At 35.9% G+C, this 15,650-nt stretch overlaps 1 protein-coding gene across 1 annotated transcript in view; it reads left to right on the top strand.

The window, feature by feature from the left end:
- The window catches only part of LOC109061423 (dedicator of cytokinesis protein 8-like), a 48,561-nt gene that overhangs the window by 20,782 nt on the left and 12,129 nt on the right, over nt 1-15,650 (top strand). The window contains 26 exon segments of the mRNA XM_042729918.1: nt 402-482; nt 898-1,054; nt 1,160-1,284; nt 1,935-2,025; nt 2,114-2,245; nt 3,866-4,014; nt 4,625-4,695; nt 4,776-4,920; nt 5,155-5,256; nt 5,424-5,519; nt 6,688-6,922; nt 7,092-7,256; nt 7,411-7,583; nt 8,544-8,633; nt 8,720-8,815; nt 8,920-9,069; nt 9,229-9,342; nt 9,884-10,039; nt 10,130-10,266; nt 10,360-10,523; nt 10,701-10,852; nt 11,513-11,695; nt 11,852-11,978; nt 15,051-15,138; nt 15,297-15,393; nt 15,480-15,614. Coding sequence (XP_042585852.1) covers nt 402-482; nt 898-1,054; nt 1,160-1,284; nt 1,935-2,025; nt 2,114-2,245; nt 3,866-4,014; nt 4,625-4,695; nt 4,776-4,920; nt 5,155-5,256; nt 5,424-5,519; nt 6,688-6,922; nt 7,092-7,256; nt 7,411-7,583; nt 8,544-8,633; nt 8,720-8,815; nt 8,920-9,069; nt 9,229-9,342; nt 9,884-10,039; nt 10,130-10,266; nt 10,360-10,523; nt 10,701-10,852; nt 11,513-11,695; nt 11,852-11,978; nt 15,051-15,138; nt 15,297-15,393; nt 15,480-15,614 — 3,411 coding nt within the window.

Below are 15,650 nucleotides of genomic sequence, written 5' to 3'. Positions count from 1 at the left end.
TACATTTTATGAACACTGTAATTGAAAACTTTAGGGTCAGTAGAATTTGTTTTTTTTAAATGCTCACCATTTGGACTTTTTTTTAAACTGTAAAACAGTAATATTGTGAAATATTATTTCTTGATTTATTCCTGTGACTGCTCAATTTTGAGTGGCCATTACTCCAGTCTTCAGTGTCACATGATCTGTCAGAAATCATTCTAATATGTTGCTTTGGTGCTCTTTTCTTATTATTATAAATTTTGAGGTGCTTAATATTTATGTGGAATTCATATTTTATTTTAAAAAAAAACTTAATATTTTATTAATATTATTTTTATTGTTTTAATTTGATATTGTAGTTTATATTGTAGTTGATGTTATTATGTTATTTTTTTTGTGTTTTTTTTGTGTTTGTGTAGATTGGGTTGGTTCTACAGCAGGGAGAGATCGGGGATTGTGCTGAACCATACATGATACTGAAGGAGAGTGACACTACTAAGGTAACCACTGAATACTTCTCTTTCTCTCAAGTTGTTTATGTACACAACATGACCAACAGTATGTTGACACCCCTGCTCATTATCAGATTTTGGCATGGGTTATGACAATACCCCTGTATATATACAGTCCATAAAGAAATCATTCAGATTCTGGTGGGGAAGAGCCCCTTCATAACCCTGCAACTATGTGCCAGTGTCAAGTGGAAAGCTTTCCTAGAAGAGTAGATTCATTATTTTGAATTCAAACAAGCACATACAAGTTGGTTATGGTCCACATACTTGTGGCCATAAAGTGTGCATAATTCAATCAATTCTTTCTCAAATGAATTTCAATTCTGCATTATATCTCTAATGAGAAATATTCATAAAACCACTTTCTTTTTATGAACAGTCTTCTTTTTTCTCTATACATCAGAACAGAGACAAGCTGGAGAAGTTGAAGAATCAGGCGGAGGGGTTTTGTCAAAGACTGGGCCGCTACAGGATGCCATTCGCCTTTGCCACGGTCAACATCATGAGTGCCATCAACTCCACACTGGAGCGAGAAACAAGTGACACAGACAGTATCAATGGTAAAATACTCAATAGATAAACATCATTGGTCTGTTAATACAATGCACTTACTCTCTAAAAAATTGTTATATCCATAATTGTGTTCAATTGTGATTTTGGCACAGGCAGGAGTAGTATGGAAAAGAAGGGACTGCCCAGACGTAACTCTGACAGATTCAATGTGATGGAGGACAACTATATCCTGTCTGGCTTCAAACCAGCTCTTACCACATGCACATTAATCAAGCAGGTATTGTTTGTGAAATTCATAGCAAATAGAGTATTCAAGAAAAAATGTAGATGGGACTTGATTTTTTTGTTTATGTAGAGAGGTTCATTCAGAGGATTGGGGTCAGGAAGATTTTGTAATGTTTTTTAAAGAAGTAAAACAAGTAATATTGTAAAATATCATTACAATTTAAAATGTAAACTGTTTTTAATGTAATATATTTTAACATTTATTTATTCCTATAATGGCAAAGCTTAATTTTTAGCAACCATAACTCCAGTCTTCAATGTTCATTCAGAAATCATTCTAATATGCTGATTTGATGCTCAAGAAAAAAATTATTATTATTAAGTTATGTTTCAGAACGGTGCTTTCCTGTGCTAAAAAAATAAAATCCAAACTCATTGAATTTGCGCTGTGAAAAATAAGTTGTTGAAATGATTTGAATTTTAGTTGGTCACCTTGACTACATTATTCCATTCTTCACATTCTCCAGATTAACTGGTGCCTGCGTTCTTCAGCTAGCTCTAATATCACACTACATTCTTGCAATATTCTTCCTCTAAACTGAAGAATTTTTCTGGTGTTCTCCATAAAATCTTCCAGACACATTTGATTTGAACAAAAGTCATTTTTGAGTTGAGCTGAACATTTATTGTGTGTGCTGGCAGGAAGGAGAGCGTCTGAGTGACGAGGACCTGTTCAAGTTCCTGGCGGACATCAAGAGGTCCTCCGGTCAGCGACGTGTTAAGATCATACCTGGTGAGGAGATTTTCTAACTAATATTTCTAAGGGTCAAACTTTGGCATGTAACTCATCTTGCACCATTAATGTATGTGTTGTTCGAAAGGTTTTCTGAGACTGGAAGTGTCTCCAGTGCCAGAGACGGTTCCTGGGTGTCTGTCCCCAGAACTGATTCCAGTGAAGCCAGTTTCTGAGAAAAATCCACGGGCGGTTAGAGGTGTTGTGGTTTTCTTTTATTGTGGTGTATGTGTGTCTCAATATATATATGTGTTATCTCTCTTATAAATGTTGGTTTTTATGGTTTAAGGGGACTCTCCATAGGCGTAATGGCTTCTGTACTGTACAAAACTTTATTTTCTATCACCCTTCACCAACCCTACACCTAAACCTACCCCTTACAAAAAACTTTGCACGTGTTTAGATTTTCAGAAAAACCAGGGCTCTCAATTCTCACGCATTCAACCGTGAGACACACACATTTCAACCAGTTCACACGCTCTCACGCCACACCTTGTATTTCTCACGCTGAGAAGTAGGGGATAACTTGTCCCGCTTTATATACAATTAATAGACGAGGTGCAGGCTTACGGAGGGAAGTTCTCTGCCGAGTTCATAGCTGTCTCAGAGTTATTAGATTAGAATGTAGTTGTTTCCACGTAAATAAGAATGTTGTACTAAATTAGAATGTTGTAGTAAATTAGAATGTTGTTGTTTCCACGTAAATAAGGCAAGCAAGCACGTTCTTTACTAAGCAACATGGATGCTTGTGTACATGGAACGTAAGTTCAAAGAGCAAGAGCCAATGAATGCTGTAGGTAACCCCTTCATTTTTGTAGCTTTTTGATTTTACGATTCCTGGACGAAATCACTTACCTGTGATCAAAGATAGTGAGAGCTGATGTTGGGAAGACAAATTTGTGCTAAATTATTATTGATGCAGTCAAAAACTCCAACTGCTTTGCAACCAGGTCAATCTGATAAAAGACAAATTCATCCAAATAAAATAAATTTTTATATATATTTTTAAAAAGTTTCAAAAATACAAAGAAATTTGGCCCCAAACATGCCAACTGAGCATGTATGTCAAGCTGTGTGTAGCCTATGTGTGTGTGTGTGTGTGTGTGTGTGAGAGAGAGAGATCCGTTAAGATAAACCTACCACAAAAAATACAGACCCTTAATTTCTTTCTAAGTGGGCAAAATAATAAAATCAGCAGGGGATCAAATAAATATTTCCCCCACTCTTAACATGTGTACACACACACGCATGCACACACGCACACACACACACGCATGAGTTGTCAGGCTGAGATCTAGCAGAAATGGGATGCAGTGATTAATCACTAACCTTAAAAAATTCTTAGTTCTGAGTAAAAAGGTTTGTCAGAATTTTGAGTGCAGAACTGTGGTTGATATTAGTCACTCATTTACTATGAACACAAATAGTTGGAAAAACTGCGTGCAGGACAATGTTGCCAGGTATCATAAGAAAAACAAGCAATCAGGTCTTACAAATCAAGCTTAAAATACACTTGCTTTAGCTAAAAACACCCTGTGATCAGAGGGATAGGAGGGTGTTCATAGATTATGGGGAAAGTAGAATTGCTTATTTTATTTGATTAATTCTAGGATAAACTTACATTTAAACAACCGCTATATGGAATTAAGCCAGGAAAAACAAGCAACTTCCCATATTTATGACAGACTTTATGAAACATGGCAACACTGGTGCAACTAGTTTCTTGTTGTCAGTGTTGAACTGTAAGCGGTCTGCGCCATCTAGTGGCCAGTTAATGTTTTTACAGCCAATTGTGGATTTCAGATGGATTAATTATTTCATCTGCAAATAACTTTTAGAGTTTATTTTCTTTTATGCTATTCATGTTACAGGAACCTGCTGTATGTGTATCCTCTGAGGCTGAATCTTACTAACCGTTTGACTTCAGCCAGAAACATTACGGTTAAAATCCAGTTCATGAGTGGTGAGGATCCTAGCAGTGTCATGCCTGTGAGTACAAAACCATATTCAGATTTATTTATATAATGTATATTCTAATATTAACCTCAACGTCATCAATAACAAAAACAATAATAATAAATGTTGTTTTATAACATGATAATATATTAGGAATATAATAGAAATCATGTTAGCTGGATTCCAAAAAATAAGCATAAATTAAAAGTAGACTAAAGTGGTTCAAAAAAAAAAATATTTTAAATATTTGTAAACATAAATTTTATAATCATTTTCAATTATTGTCATTCTACCCCTGTGCAATATGTTTACAAAGCTTTAAATAAACTATGATTTAACATTATGCAAACTCTATTATATAATAATAATGTAAAAATTGATTATTATTATTAATACAATAATAATAATAGTAACTGTATTGTATGATTTCAAGTTGATTGTGAATAAATAACATACAAAATATATAAAACTTACACTTTTTAAGTGACACACCATTAAATCCCAAATTACATTTGTCTGTATAACAAAGGCAGAATTTCATAATTGTGTGTGTAATTACTGTAGAGTAGATTTAAAAATGTTCTAATTTGATGTATTTTTGCCCTTAAGCTAATATTGACCTCTCTGCACTGTCCAAAAAAAGGTAATCTTTGGAAAATCAAGCGGCCCTGAGTTTCTTCAAGAGGTCTACACTCCAGTCACATACCACAACAGGTAATCATGCTCTCCAACAACGATTTTAGTGATCAGTATATCAAGCAAAAATGTAAGGGTGGTTTCTGTCTCCTCCACAGGTCTCCTGATTTCTATGACGAGATAAAGATCCAACTTCCAGCCCGTTTAACAGAGAAACATCACTTACTGTTCACCTTTTACCATATCAGCTGCCAGCAGAAACAGAACCAGACTGGAAGTGTGGAGGCTCTCATTGGATATTCAGTGAGTGACTGTACAGATTGTGTGTGTGTGTGTGTTTGTATACAGTGCTGTTCAAATGGGATCAAATGGGATTTTTTTTAAAGAAATTAATACTTTTATACAGCAAGGTTGCCATAAAATGATGGAAAGTTTCAGTAAAGACTTAATAAAATAAATGTTGTTCTTTTGAATCTTGTATCAAATTGTCCACAAAAATATCAAGCAGCACAACTGACATTACTTCCTTCCCTGCAGTGGTTACCCTTGCTGAACAATGACAGGCTGCAGACTGGGCAGCAGTGTCTGCCAATCATTCTGGACAAACTTCCTGTGAACTATTCCCTGCATTCCCCAGAGGTACAGTCAACCATTTCACATCTGCCTTTTTTGGATGCCAGTCATTTCATTTCGGAACCTTGCATTGATGTCTCGTCTGGGCACATATTCAATGATTCTTCTGTGGCTTTGTGTATTCATTTGTTTGAAAATAGTGTATATTCTGTAACCTTTTTATATGCCTTCAGAAACTGCCAGCTCAGGTACCTCCTGTTAAGTGGTTGGAGAATCATAAAGGACTGTTCAGCCTTGAGCTGCAAGCTGTGTCCTCAGTCCAAGCACAGGTGCGAAACACTCTCAGAACTCACTTCCCAGCTGGAAAGTCCAGCTTATGTAGTTTTTTGAATGCTGGTGTGCTGATGCTTCCAGCATTGCTTTTTAACTAGGTTAACTAGCAAGACCGCAAGATCAATCAGTGTCACGTGAAAGACCATGCTGGTTGGCCATAAGCTAAACCAGCTCCAAACCAACAAAAACCAGACTGAGCCCTTCTTTTCAGCAGGACTTTAAGTATTAAAACTACATTTACATTTACATTTTGTCATTTAATAGACGCTTTTATCCAAAGTGACTTACAAATGAGGAAAATAGAAGCAATCGAAGCCAACAAAAGAGCAATAATATGTAAGTGCTATGACAAATCTTGGTTAGCCTAACACAGTAAACTTAGCAAGGTTTTTTAAAATAAATAATAGGAAAACAAGCAGGTAGAATACAAAAAAAAAAAAATAGGGAACGCTAGTGTTAGAAGGTCATTTTTGTTTTTAAATAAAAATAAAACAAGTAGATAGAATAGAATATAGAATGCTAGTGTTAGAGGCTAGCATTAGAATAGAGCATAGATAAAATAGAATTAGAATAGAGTGTGCTAGAGTTAGAGGGTTAAATGAAAAATGTTAAAATGTTATTAAAGTGTTCAAATATCTACTAGTGTGAAAAATACTAATCTGGATGAAATTGACCAACCCTGTATAAAATGACACGAATAAGAATGTACTGAAATATTAGATGAAAAAAAAATAAATTTAGAAATGTTGCCTTGGCAACTAACTGGAGCTTAAGTGCTAAATAAATGTAAATATTTAAAAAAAGAAATAAATCAAAAGCACAGAATGATCAAAAGCTCAAAAAGTCGTCAAATGCTAAAAATAAAATAAAAACTGAAAATAGAAAAATAAATGTGTTATTAAATATAAAGTGTTGAGAGTATTAATGATTTATATGTATATAGTATGAATATAGTGTAATTAATTTTAATTAATGTGTTAAAGTTAATAGTTTTAATATTTTATTATATTATTATCAGAAACCTATTTTAAAGAAAATTAAATACCAGTTTTTTTTGTTGGTGTTTTTTATGATTTTTTATATTATTTTGTGGTGTGAATATATTTCAGAGGCATTCATTAAACCAAATGGCGGTTGTTAACAAATCTTTTTATTCAATCACAGGACAAACACCTGGAGCGTTTCTTTACTCTGTGTCACGCCCTGGAGGGCAAGACCATATTCCCTATTCGAGTGGGAGATGAGAAGATTTCGGAAAACATGTTTGAGCACGAGCTGAAGCTCAGCATCATCTCGCTGTCATCCTCGGGCCTGGAGCCGCTGGTGCTGTTTCTCCATCAGGTCCTCGACAAGCTCTTCCGTCTCATCATGCAGCCCATGGTCATCGCTGGACAGACTGGTGCGTTTCAGACAGGAAGAGCTTTAGCTTTTGTAATACACTCACTGGAAAGACAAAAAACTCATGTTTTTGCATTGAAGTACATTTGATGAACTGATTTTTGCATACTGTGTAGGCGAGTATGCATGTTCAGGATTGTCAGCTGGAGTTTTAATCTTGTTTTATGCAGCAAATCTGGCCCAGATTGCATTTGAGTCAGTGGTGTCGGTTGTCAACAGTCTTCACAACAGTCAGGAGCTGGCAAAGGACCATCAGGGCAGAAACTGTCTCCTAGCAACATACCTGTACTTTGTGTTCCGCTTGCCAGACACACAACATGAAATCCACACCACAGGTACAGTAGGGCTGTGACATCATCTTGACCGCCAACGATGTAATTCTTCACCAATCCAAAACAATCAATTTTTTTCATGTGGAACAGAGGTTTTAGTGGCTTTGGGACTTACTCTGTTGTTGTCTGTCACTGAGCTGAGGCTTATGTTCACCAGGCACAGGAGGTCTGATGGCTCACCCAGAGAGCCGATACAGCACTCTGACTCGAGCCACGGCCACCACGGTCGGCTTCATGCTGCTTCAGTCACGGATTCGTTCCAGCAGCAACCCTGATATACCAGCACCGCAGAGCCCAGAGGACGCAGAGGTCAATAACATTCTAGGAAAGGTACAGATACACAGATGCAACATCAAACTTGTGCTGGACAAAATTCATGAGCTGGAATTTGAATTGGCCACAGAATGATAGGAAGAGGAATGTACTGAATAACACTTGAGTGAAATTTCATTTCATTTATTAAATATTTAAGAATTGTATTATATTATATTAATATAATGAAATTGGTTATTTCATTTTGTAAGAAAAATGATGAGGACGTTGAAGATCTTGATGAAGAATAACTTTTATTACAGTCAGAATGAATCCTGAAGATCCTGAGCTTATACTGTATTACGTTCATCTTACTGCTGTTATATTAATATGCTTTTTTTTTAATTAAATTATTTTTTAATTTATTTATTGTTTTATTTATTTTTTTATTTTGTAGATCTTTTATTAAATTTTTATTTATTATAAATATTTAGCATATATAAAAGATTAACATTAACTATTTTTATTACTCTTTATATATCTTTTGTAGTATTTATTAATAAATTAGTCATTTTATTCGTTTTTTCTAAATGTCTATATTTTCATTTATTGACAGTAATTGTTGTACTTCGGCTTACAATAATTTTATTTCAGTTTGCAGTTTTTCCATTTCATATTTATTTTATTTCAGGAATTAATGAATACACAAATGCAATATCATACTTATATTTTTCTAGGTGTTTTGGTGTTTAGCATATATAAAGAATAATATTAAGTATGACTATTTAAGTACTATTATAGTATTTATTAATAAAGAAATTTGCTTAAAATTCATATTTTAAATTTATATTTTATTGCAGATTTTTCAAATAATAGTTTTAGTTAACAATACCAACACAATTTCTTTAAAATAAAATTGACATTTTAAAAACGTCGTCTTAGTTCTATTTAGAATAGTGCAGTCTTTTTTACATGCACATACTGTATACACTCAATTGGCATTTTTCTTATTGTTCCCACATTTTTGGTTTCCACCAGGGTTTAAATCATCCTGGCAGTCGCATCTCAACAGCTGTAAACATCTCCAATACTTCACAAAGCTCAAGCACACGGCCCACAAACAGAAAGGTTGACTTGCCTCTTCATTACCTAAGATATCTGTCGTTTCAGCAGAGGTTGTGTTCCCTAATAAGCAAACCCATCTGTCTTTGTAGTTGTTCCATGAGGAGCTGGCTCTTCAGATGGTGGTCAGCACTGGAGTCTGCAGAGAGAACGTCTACAAATATGCCTGGTTCTTCTTTGAAGTTCTTGTAAGATGGTTGTGATTGAATAATTTCACAACTTGAAATTTCACATACAAGATGTTATTTATGAGCTTGTTTTAATTCTCACTGTCCATACGTACACACTCCAGGTGAAGAGCATGAGCCAGCATGTGTCTCAGCTGGATAAGAAGGCCGTCTCTCGTAGGAATCGGTTTTCGGATCGTTTCAAAGATGACATCACCACGATTGTCAACGTGGTAACTGCTGAGATCGGAAACATTTTAGTAAAACAGCAAAAGGTGATTGAATCCATCTGAACAGATCAAAATCTAATCCAAGAACTGTTTGGTAAATCCATAAACATGGCGCACATGAGACTAACAAGAGGTTTGATCTTCTGGAGGAATGGTATTCGTCAGTGCTAATGAGAAGAGATGTGTGTGTTTATTTGTCTGCAGGAGCTGGAGCAGGCAGAGAAGGTTAACATCAGCCTGGCTTTCTTCCTGTATGACCTGATGTCTCTGATGGACCGAGGCTTTGTGTTCCAGCTGGTGAAGAATTACTGCAACCAGGTCCTGCAGCTCATCTCATTTACTAATGATTATCTTAATAGAAAGAAATCATTCACAACTAATCGCTTCAGTGAACATCACAAGCCTATTTTAATATACTTTAAAATATAATTTATGTATGTGACGCAGTGCTGAATTTTCAGCATCATTTCTCCAGTCTTCAGTGTCACATGATCCTTCAGAAATCGTTCTAATATCCTGATTTATTATCTTGTGCTGCTTAATTTTTTTCGGGACCTGTGATACTTTTTTACTATCACTTTTTATTCATTTAACACATCCTTGCTGAATAAAAGTGTTAATTTCTTTAAAAAAAAGAAAGAAAAAAACTGCACCACTTATGAATATTTTTACTATTATTATTTAACTAATTAACTAGATATATATTCTATACATTTATTCATTTATTTATAAATAATAAACAGTGAACAGGATAAGACTAAAACTTGCACCACCTGCATGAGTGCCATATTAAGCACCTTGGCTCAGGCAGAGCTAAAAATATTATTAAATCCACTCTCTCTCTCTTTCTCTGTCACAGATGGCAGCAAAGAGTGTGAACATGTCGACTTTGATCAGTATGAGGTTGGAGTTTTTGAGGGTCCTGTGCAGTCATGAGCATTACCTCAACCTGAGCCTGTTCTTCAGCAGCCCTGCTTCTGCCCCCGCCTCCCCGTCACCCTCCACCTCCTCACAGGTCAGTGAAGAAACATCATCAGCTGTGTCTAACACTCACAGTATTTGGAAACGATGAGTATTGCCATAAAACCTTTGTCTCTGTCACCAGACCTCCAGCTTGTGCAGTTTTCAGGACCATAAGATCGCAGCCATGTTTGATCTCTCACAAGACTTTAAGCAACGGCATTACTTGACCGGACTGCTGCTGACCGAACTCAGCACTGCACTGGACATGGAGTCAGAGGGGTTGGTCATATTTAATGTGTGCCACTAAAGCATTTAGTGAATTTTTCAAGAGTGCATTTACCAAATGTTATTAATTAATGTATGTATATACAGGGGGAGAGTACAACAAAAGGCCATCAACGCCACATACAGCTTATTGTGCGCTCACGATCTGGACCAGCGCTGCTCGAGGCCAGAGGTCAAGGCTAAGATTGCTGCTCTCTACCTCCCTCTAGTGGGCATCATCATTGACTCTATCAATTACCTTGACTTCACAGGTACTGCCTTACACAAGCCACGCTGTTAATCTCAGTTAGACTTGATAGTTGCTTTTAGCCAGTGGGCCATAATGCTGGATCATGGCTCTCTGGTGGTGCATGATGGTAGTTTGAAATGGATCATGCTTTTCAGATCTGTGGTTTAAATGTGTGAGTGAGTATATGTTGTCTTCACAGTATCTGACTCGCGTGGAGGTAAAGGCAAGTCCGGTGGGCCTGAGGAAGATCCTGACAGCATCACCCCCATCAATCAGTCTGTTGCATTGGCAATCGCTGGAAATCCTTTCAACACTTTAGCCAGAAATGCACTGGCCTCTATGGCCTCTGTGGTATGAATAGTTTTTAAATAACATAATTGTTTATAATTATTATATTATATTATATTGAAATAATTCATAACATATTTCACATGCAAAATAAATGAACACTAAATGTTTAATTAATTTTACTGTATAAGAAGAAAGTCTAAAGTGGTCGGTGTTATTTTAGTATTGTTTATATGCTGTTATAATGTTTATTAATATTTCAGAATAGCTTTTATTTTAAATAATGCGTTTTCAGTTTAATTTCTGTTTAAATTGTAATCATTTTTGGTGCTTTTGTCATTTTAATTCGTTTTTTTATATTTCTATGTAGCTTAAAATTATTTGGATTTTGGTTATAGTTTTAGTACTTTAAGAAAAATAAGAAATTTTGCCTTAGCAACTGAATGAAAAATTTTTTTTTTTTTTTTAGGTTGATTTCCACTTTAATTCAATAAAGGAAAGTAATTTAATAATTTAATAGTTTCAGTTTTAGTTTCTGTTAACAACAACACTGGGAGTGATATGAGAGTATAGAGTTTAGCATACAATATATTGGACCGCAATTGACCAATCATAATCAGGTATTCCTTGTAATATGTATGGATATTTGTCTGTTCATCTGATATATTCCAAAGAAACAGTCATTCTCATTTGAATATTCTTTTACACTGTCTTTTTGTCCAGACGGGGAAAACTAGCAACATGTTGACAGCAGAGACCAGTCGCAATCTGCTCATGTGTTTCCTGTGGATTATCAAGAACGCAGATCAAAATCTGATCCAACGCTGGACTGTGGACATTCCTTCATCTCAGCTGAGCCGTCTGCTGGAGCTCCTTACCATCTGCATCTCCTGCTTTGAGTACAGGGTAAAAACACATCAGTCACTGCAGCATCACTCAGTGACCTTCAAGAAGTGCTTAGTCACAGTGACAGGATGTTCTTTGATTTGGAAGGGAAGACGTCTTTTGGATGTCATTAGAACATTTTCATGTGGTGTATTGTGTGTGTGTGTGTGTGTGTAGGGGAAGCAGAGTTCTGATAAGGTGAGCACACAGGCCCTGCAGAAGTCTCAGCAGGCTAAGGCGCGTCTGGAGGAGGCTCTGCTGGGAGGAATCGGAGCCAGAGGACAAATGATGAAAAGGGTGGGAGGTGAGCTGCATCTCATGTTTTACTTCCTGTCTTAGCCTTTAAAGGAATTGTTCACCCAAAAATAGAAATTCTGTCATCATTTACTTTCTTTCTTCCATGGAATACAATGGGTAGATTATTAAAGATAATTTTTTCATTGGACTGATAAAAATCACAAAATAAATCCCATTAAAAAAAGTGTATTTATTGAAATATATTGCTTTAAATAAATGAATGAATACACACACACACACACACATATATACAGTGCTGTGAATAAGTTTTTGGCCCCTTCCTGTTTTTGTAATTTTTTGCATATTTGTCACACTTGAATGATTCAGATCAAATACATTTTTATATTAATATGTAATTTGTCCAATCCTGCCTGGCCCCTTGTGCAAAAGTAATTGCCACCCTTTGCAGCAACATCTGCAATCAAGCGTTTGCGATAACTGGCAATGAGTCTTTCACATCGCTGTGGAGGAATTTTGACCCACTCTTCTGTGCAGAATTGTTTTAATTCTGCCACATCTGAGGGTTTGAGCATGAAAGGACTGTTTAAGGTCATGCCACAGCATCTCAATCAGATTTAAGTCCGGACTTTGACTTGGCCACTCCAAAACCTTCATTTTGTTTTTCTTTAGCCATTCAGAGGTGGACTTTGCTGGTGTGTTTAGGTTCATTGTCCTGCTGCATAACCCAAGTTCGCTTGAGGTCACAAACTGACGGCCGGACATTCTCCTTCAGGATATTCTGATAGAGTGCAGAATTCATGGTTCCATCAATTATGGCAAGTCGTCCAGGTCCTCAAGCTGTACAGCAGCCCCAGACCATCACTGAACCACCACCATGTTTGACTGTTGGTATGATGTTCTTTTTATGAAATGCAGTGTTGGTTTTAAGCCAGATTTAACGGGGCACACACCTTCCAAAAAGTTCAACTTTTGTCTCATCAGTCCACAGAATATTTGCCCCAAAAGACTTGCGGATAATCAAGATTTCTTTGGCAAATATGAGATGAGCCTTTGTGTTCTTTTTGGTCAGCAGTGGCTTTTGCCTTGGAATTTTCCCATGGATGCTGTTTTTGCCCAGTCTCTTTCTCATTGTTGACTCATGAACACTGACCTCAATTGAGGCAAGTGAGGCCTGCAGTCCTTTAGATGTTGTTCTGGGTTCTTTTATGACCCCCTGGATGAGTCGTCATTGCTCTCTTAGGGTAATTTTGGTAGGCCGGTCACTCCTGGGAAGGTTCACCAATGTTCCAAGTTTTCTCCATTTGTGGATAATGGCTCTGACTGTGGTTCACTGGAGTCCCAAAGCCTTAGAAATGGCTTTATAACCCTTTCCAGACTGATACATATCAACTATTCTGTTTCTCATCTGTTCTTGAATTTCTTTAGATTGCAGCATGATGTGTTGCTCTTTAAGCATGCTTCACGACATCAGACAGGTTCTATTTAATGGGATACCCCACCCCAAAATGAAAATTTTGTCATTAATCACTTACCCCATTGTAGTTCCAAACCCGTAAAAGCTTTTTTTTGTTTTCGGAACACAATTTAAGATATTTTGAATGAAAACCGGGAGGCTTGTGACTGTCCCATAGACTGCCAAGTAAAATACATGACAATACTTTTTGTACGCGAATAAAACAAAAATAAGAACTTTATTCAACAATTTGTCTCCTCTGTGTCTCTCCACATCAGCGTTAGCGCCATTTTGGAGAATATGAGCAGTTTACGCTCTTCTGTGTCAGCCGCGCCACAAGGAATATGTTGTTTTCTTTTAAATCAAAGCATAAATATACATAGAAAACATATCCTTGTAGCGTGGCTAACACATTATTCGCGTACAAAAAGTATTGCCGTCGCTTCATAACATTACATACTTTTCTGGACCTTGACAGTGTTACTTAATAGGCAGTCTGTGGGACAATCACAAGTCTCCCGGTTTTCATCCAAAATATCTTAAATTGTGTTCCGAAGATGAACAAAGCTTTTACGGGTTTGGAATGACATGGGGGTAAGTGATTAATGACAAAATTTTAATTTTGGGTGGAGTGTCCCTTTAAGTGATTTCATGATTCAACAGGTCTGGCAGTAATCAGGCCTGGGTGTGGCTAGTGAAATTTAACTCAGCTTTCTAAAATAATGTGATTAATCACAGATCTTTCATGATTTAACAACTACTTTTTCACGTAGGGCCAGGTAGGTTTGGACAGCTTTTTTGAAATCATCATTTAAAAACTGCATTTTGTCTTTACTTGCATTATCTTTCTGTAATATTAATATTAGTTTGATGATCTGAATCTTTTAAGTGTGACAAATATGTAAAAAAAAAAAAAAAAAAAAAAAAAACAGGAAGGGGGCAAAAACCTTTTCATGGCATGTATATATTTATATAAATAATTTATTCATGGGACTGACAAAAAAATTTCACAAAAAAACACATTATATAAATTTACATGCATATGCATATATATATATATATATATATATATATATATATATATATATATATATATATATATATATATATATATATATATATATATATAATTTGTTCTATGTTATTTTACTAGTGAGAGTTTTTTTTAAGGTGACCAGCCTTAAAGGAACTATGAATGAAAATGAGCCATTGGCAATTTATAAAAAAAAAAAGAAATAAATACAAATAATGTACTTCATATCATGCATTAAATTTTTTAAAAATAAGAAATTAGTTATTTATTTTGTGTTTGTTTTTTTTTAGTTGTTTTTTTACTGCAAATCTGGGCAGTAAAAGAATTATTTGTTTTATGGTGTTATTGGCAAGTTACCTTTTGTTCAGTACAAAACAGAGTAAATCATACGGGCTTTTGAAACCACACGTGGATGAATAAATTATGAAATAACTATTCCTTTAACCGTAGAGGGGACAGTTACTGTTGGTGCAATGAATAATATATTATTTGTTTTCCACAAAGCACTCAAATTATTTTTAATTTCTCGTAAAATGCTGTCTAATTTTACATGTTTACAGTCTGCAGACTTCCTTTGTTTAGATATTTTCTAAATATGTCCCGTCTTGGTGTGTTGGCTGTGTGTTGTGCAGGTAACGACCGGACGCTGGGACAGAGAGAGAACCTACGCTGGAGGAAAGACCTTACACAGTGGCGCCAGACAAACGACAGGCAGGACAAGTGAGCGTAAAATAGTACCATCATTTCACGGTTCACATCCATTTAACCTGTGGCACTTCTCATTTATAGCTGATTCTAGTTCTCCACGGCCCTTATCTACAGCTCCAATTAAGCTTTTTTTTGTTTTGCTTAATGTCTTGTTATTGTTGATTCCTCAGATCCAAAGCAGAGCTGGATCAGGAGGCCATAATCAGTGGTAACCTGGCAACTGAGACCAACATCATAGTTCTGGACCTGCTGGAGATGATCGTACAGGTAACACAGAACTCTTACAGTGGAAATAAAACATATATAAAAATTTTAGTATGGAATAATGCTTTTGCTTTGTGTTCTGCTTCCAGGCAGTTCCTCTGGCAGACTGTAAGGATAATGTGGTTGGTGGAGTGTTGAAGGTTCTGCTGCACTCTCTCACCTGTAATCAGAGCACCACCTTCCTGTCACACTGTTTCAGCACTCTACGGGCTCTCATAGTTAAGGTACTGACCTTTTGTATGCCGTGTGTATTCGTTTCG

This window comes from Cyprinus carpio, chromosome B8, assembly GCF_018340385.1.
Source record: "Cyprinus carpio isolate SPL01 chromosome B8, ASM1834038v1, whole genome shotgun sequence".
Classification (NCBI taxonomy): Eukaryota; Metazoa; Chordata; class Actinopteri; order Cypriniformes; family Cyprinidae; genus Cyprinus; species Cyprinus carpio.
Note: the sequence above shows the minus strand (reverse complement) of the source record. Positions and strands in the feature narration are given on the sequence as shown.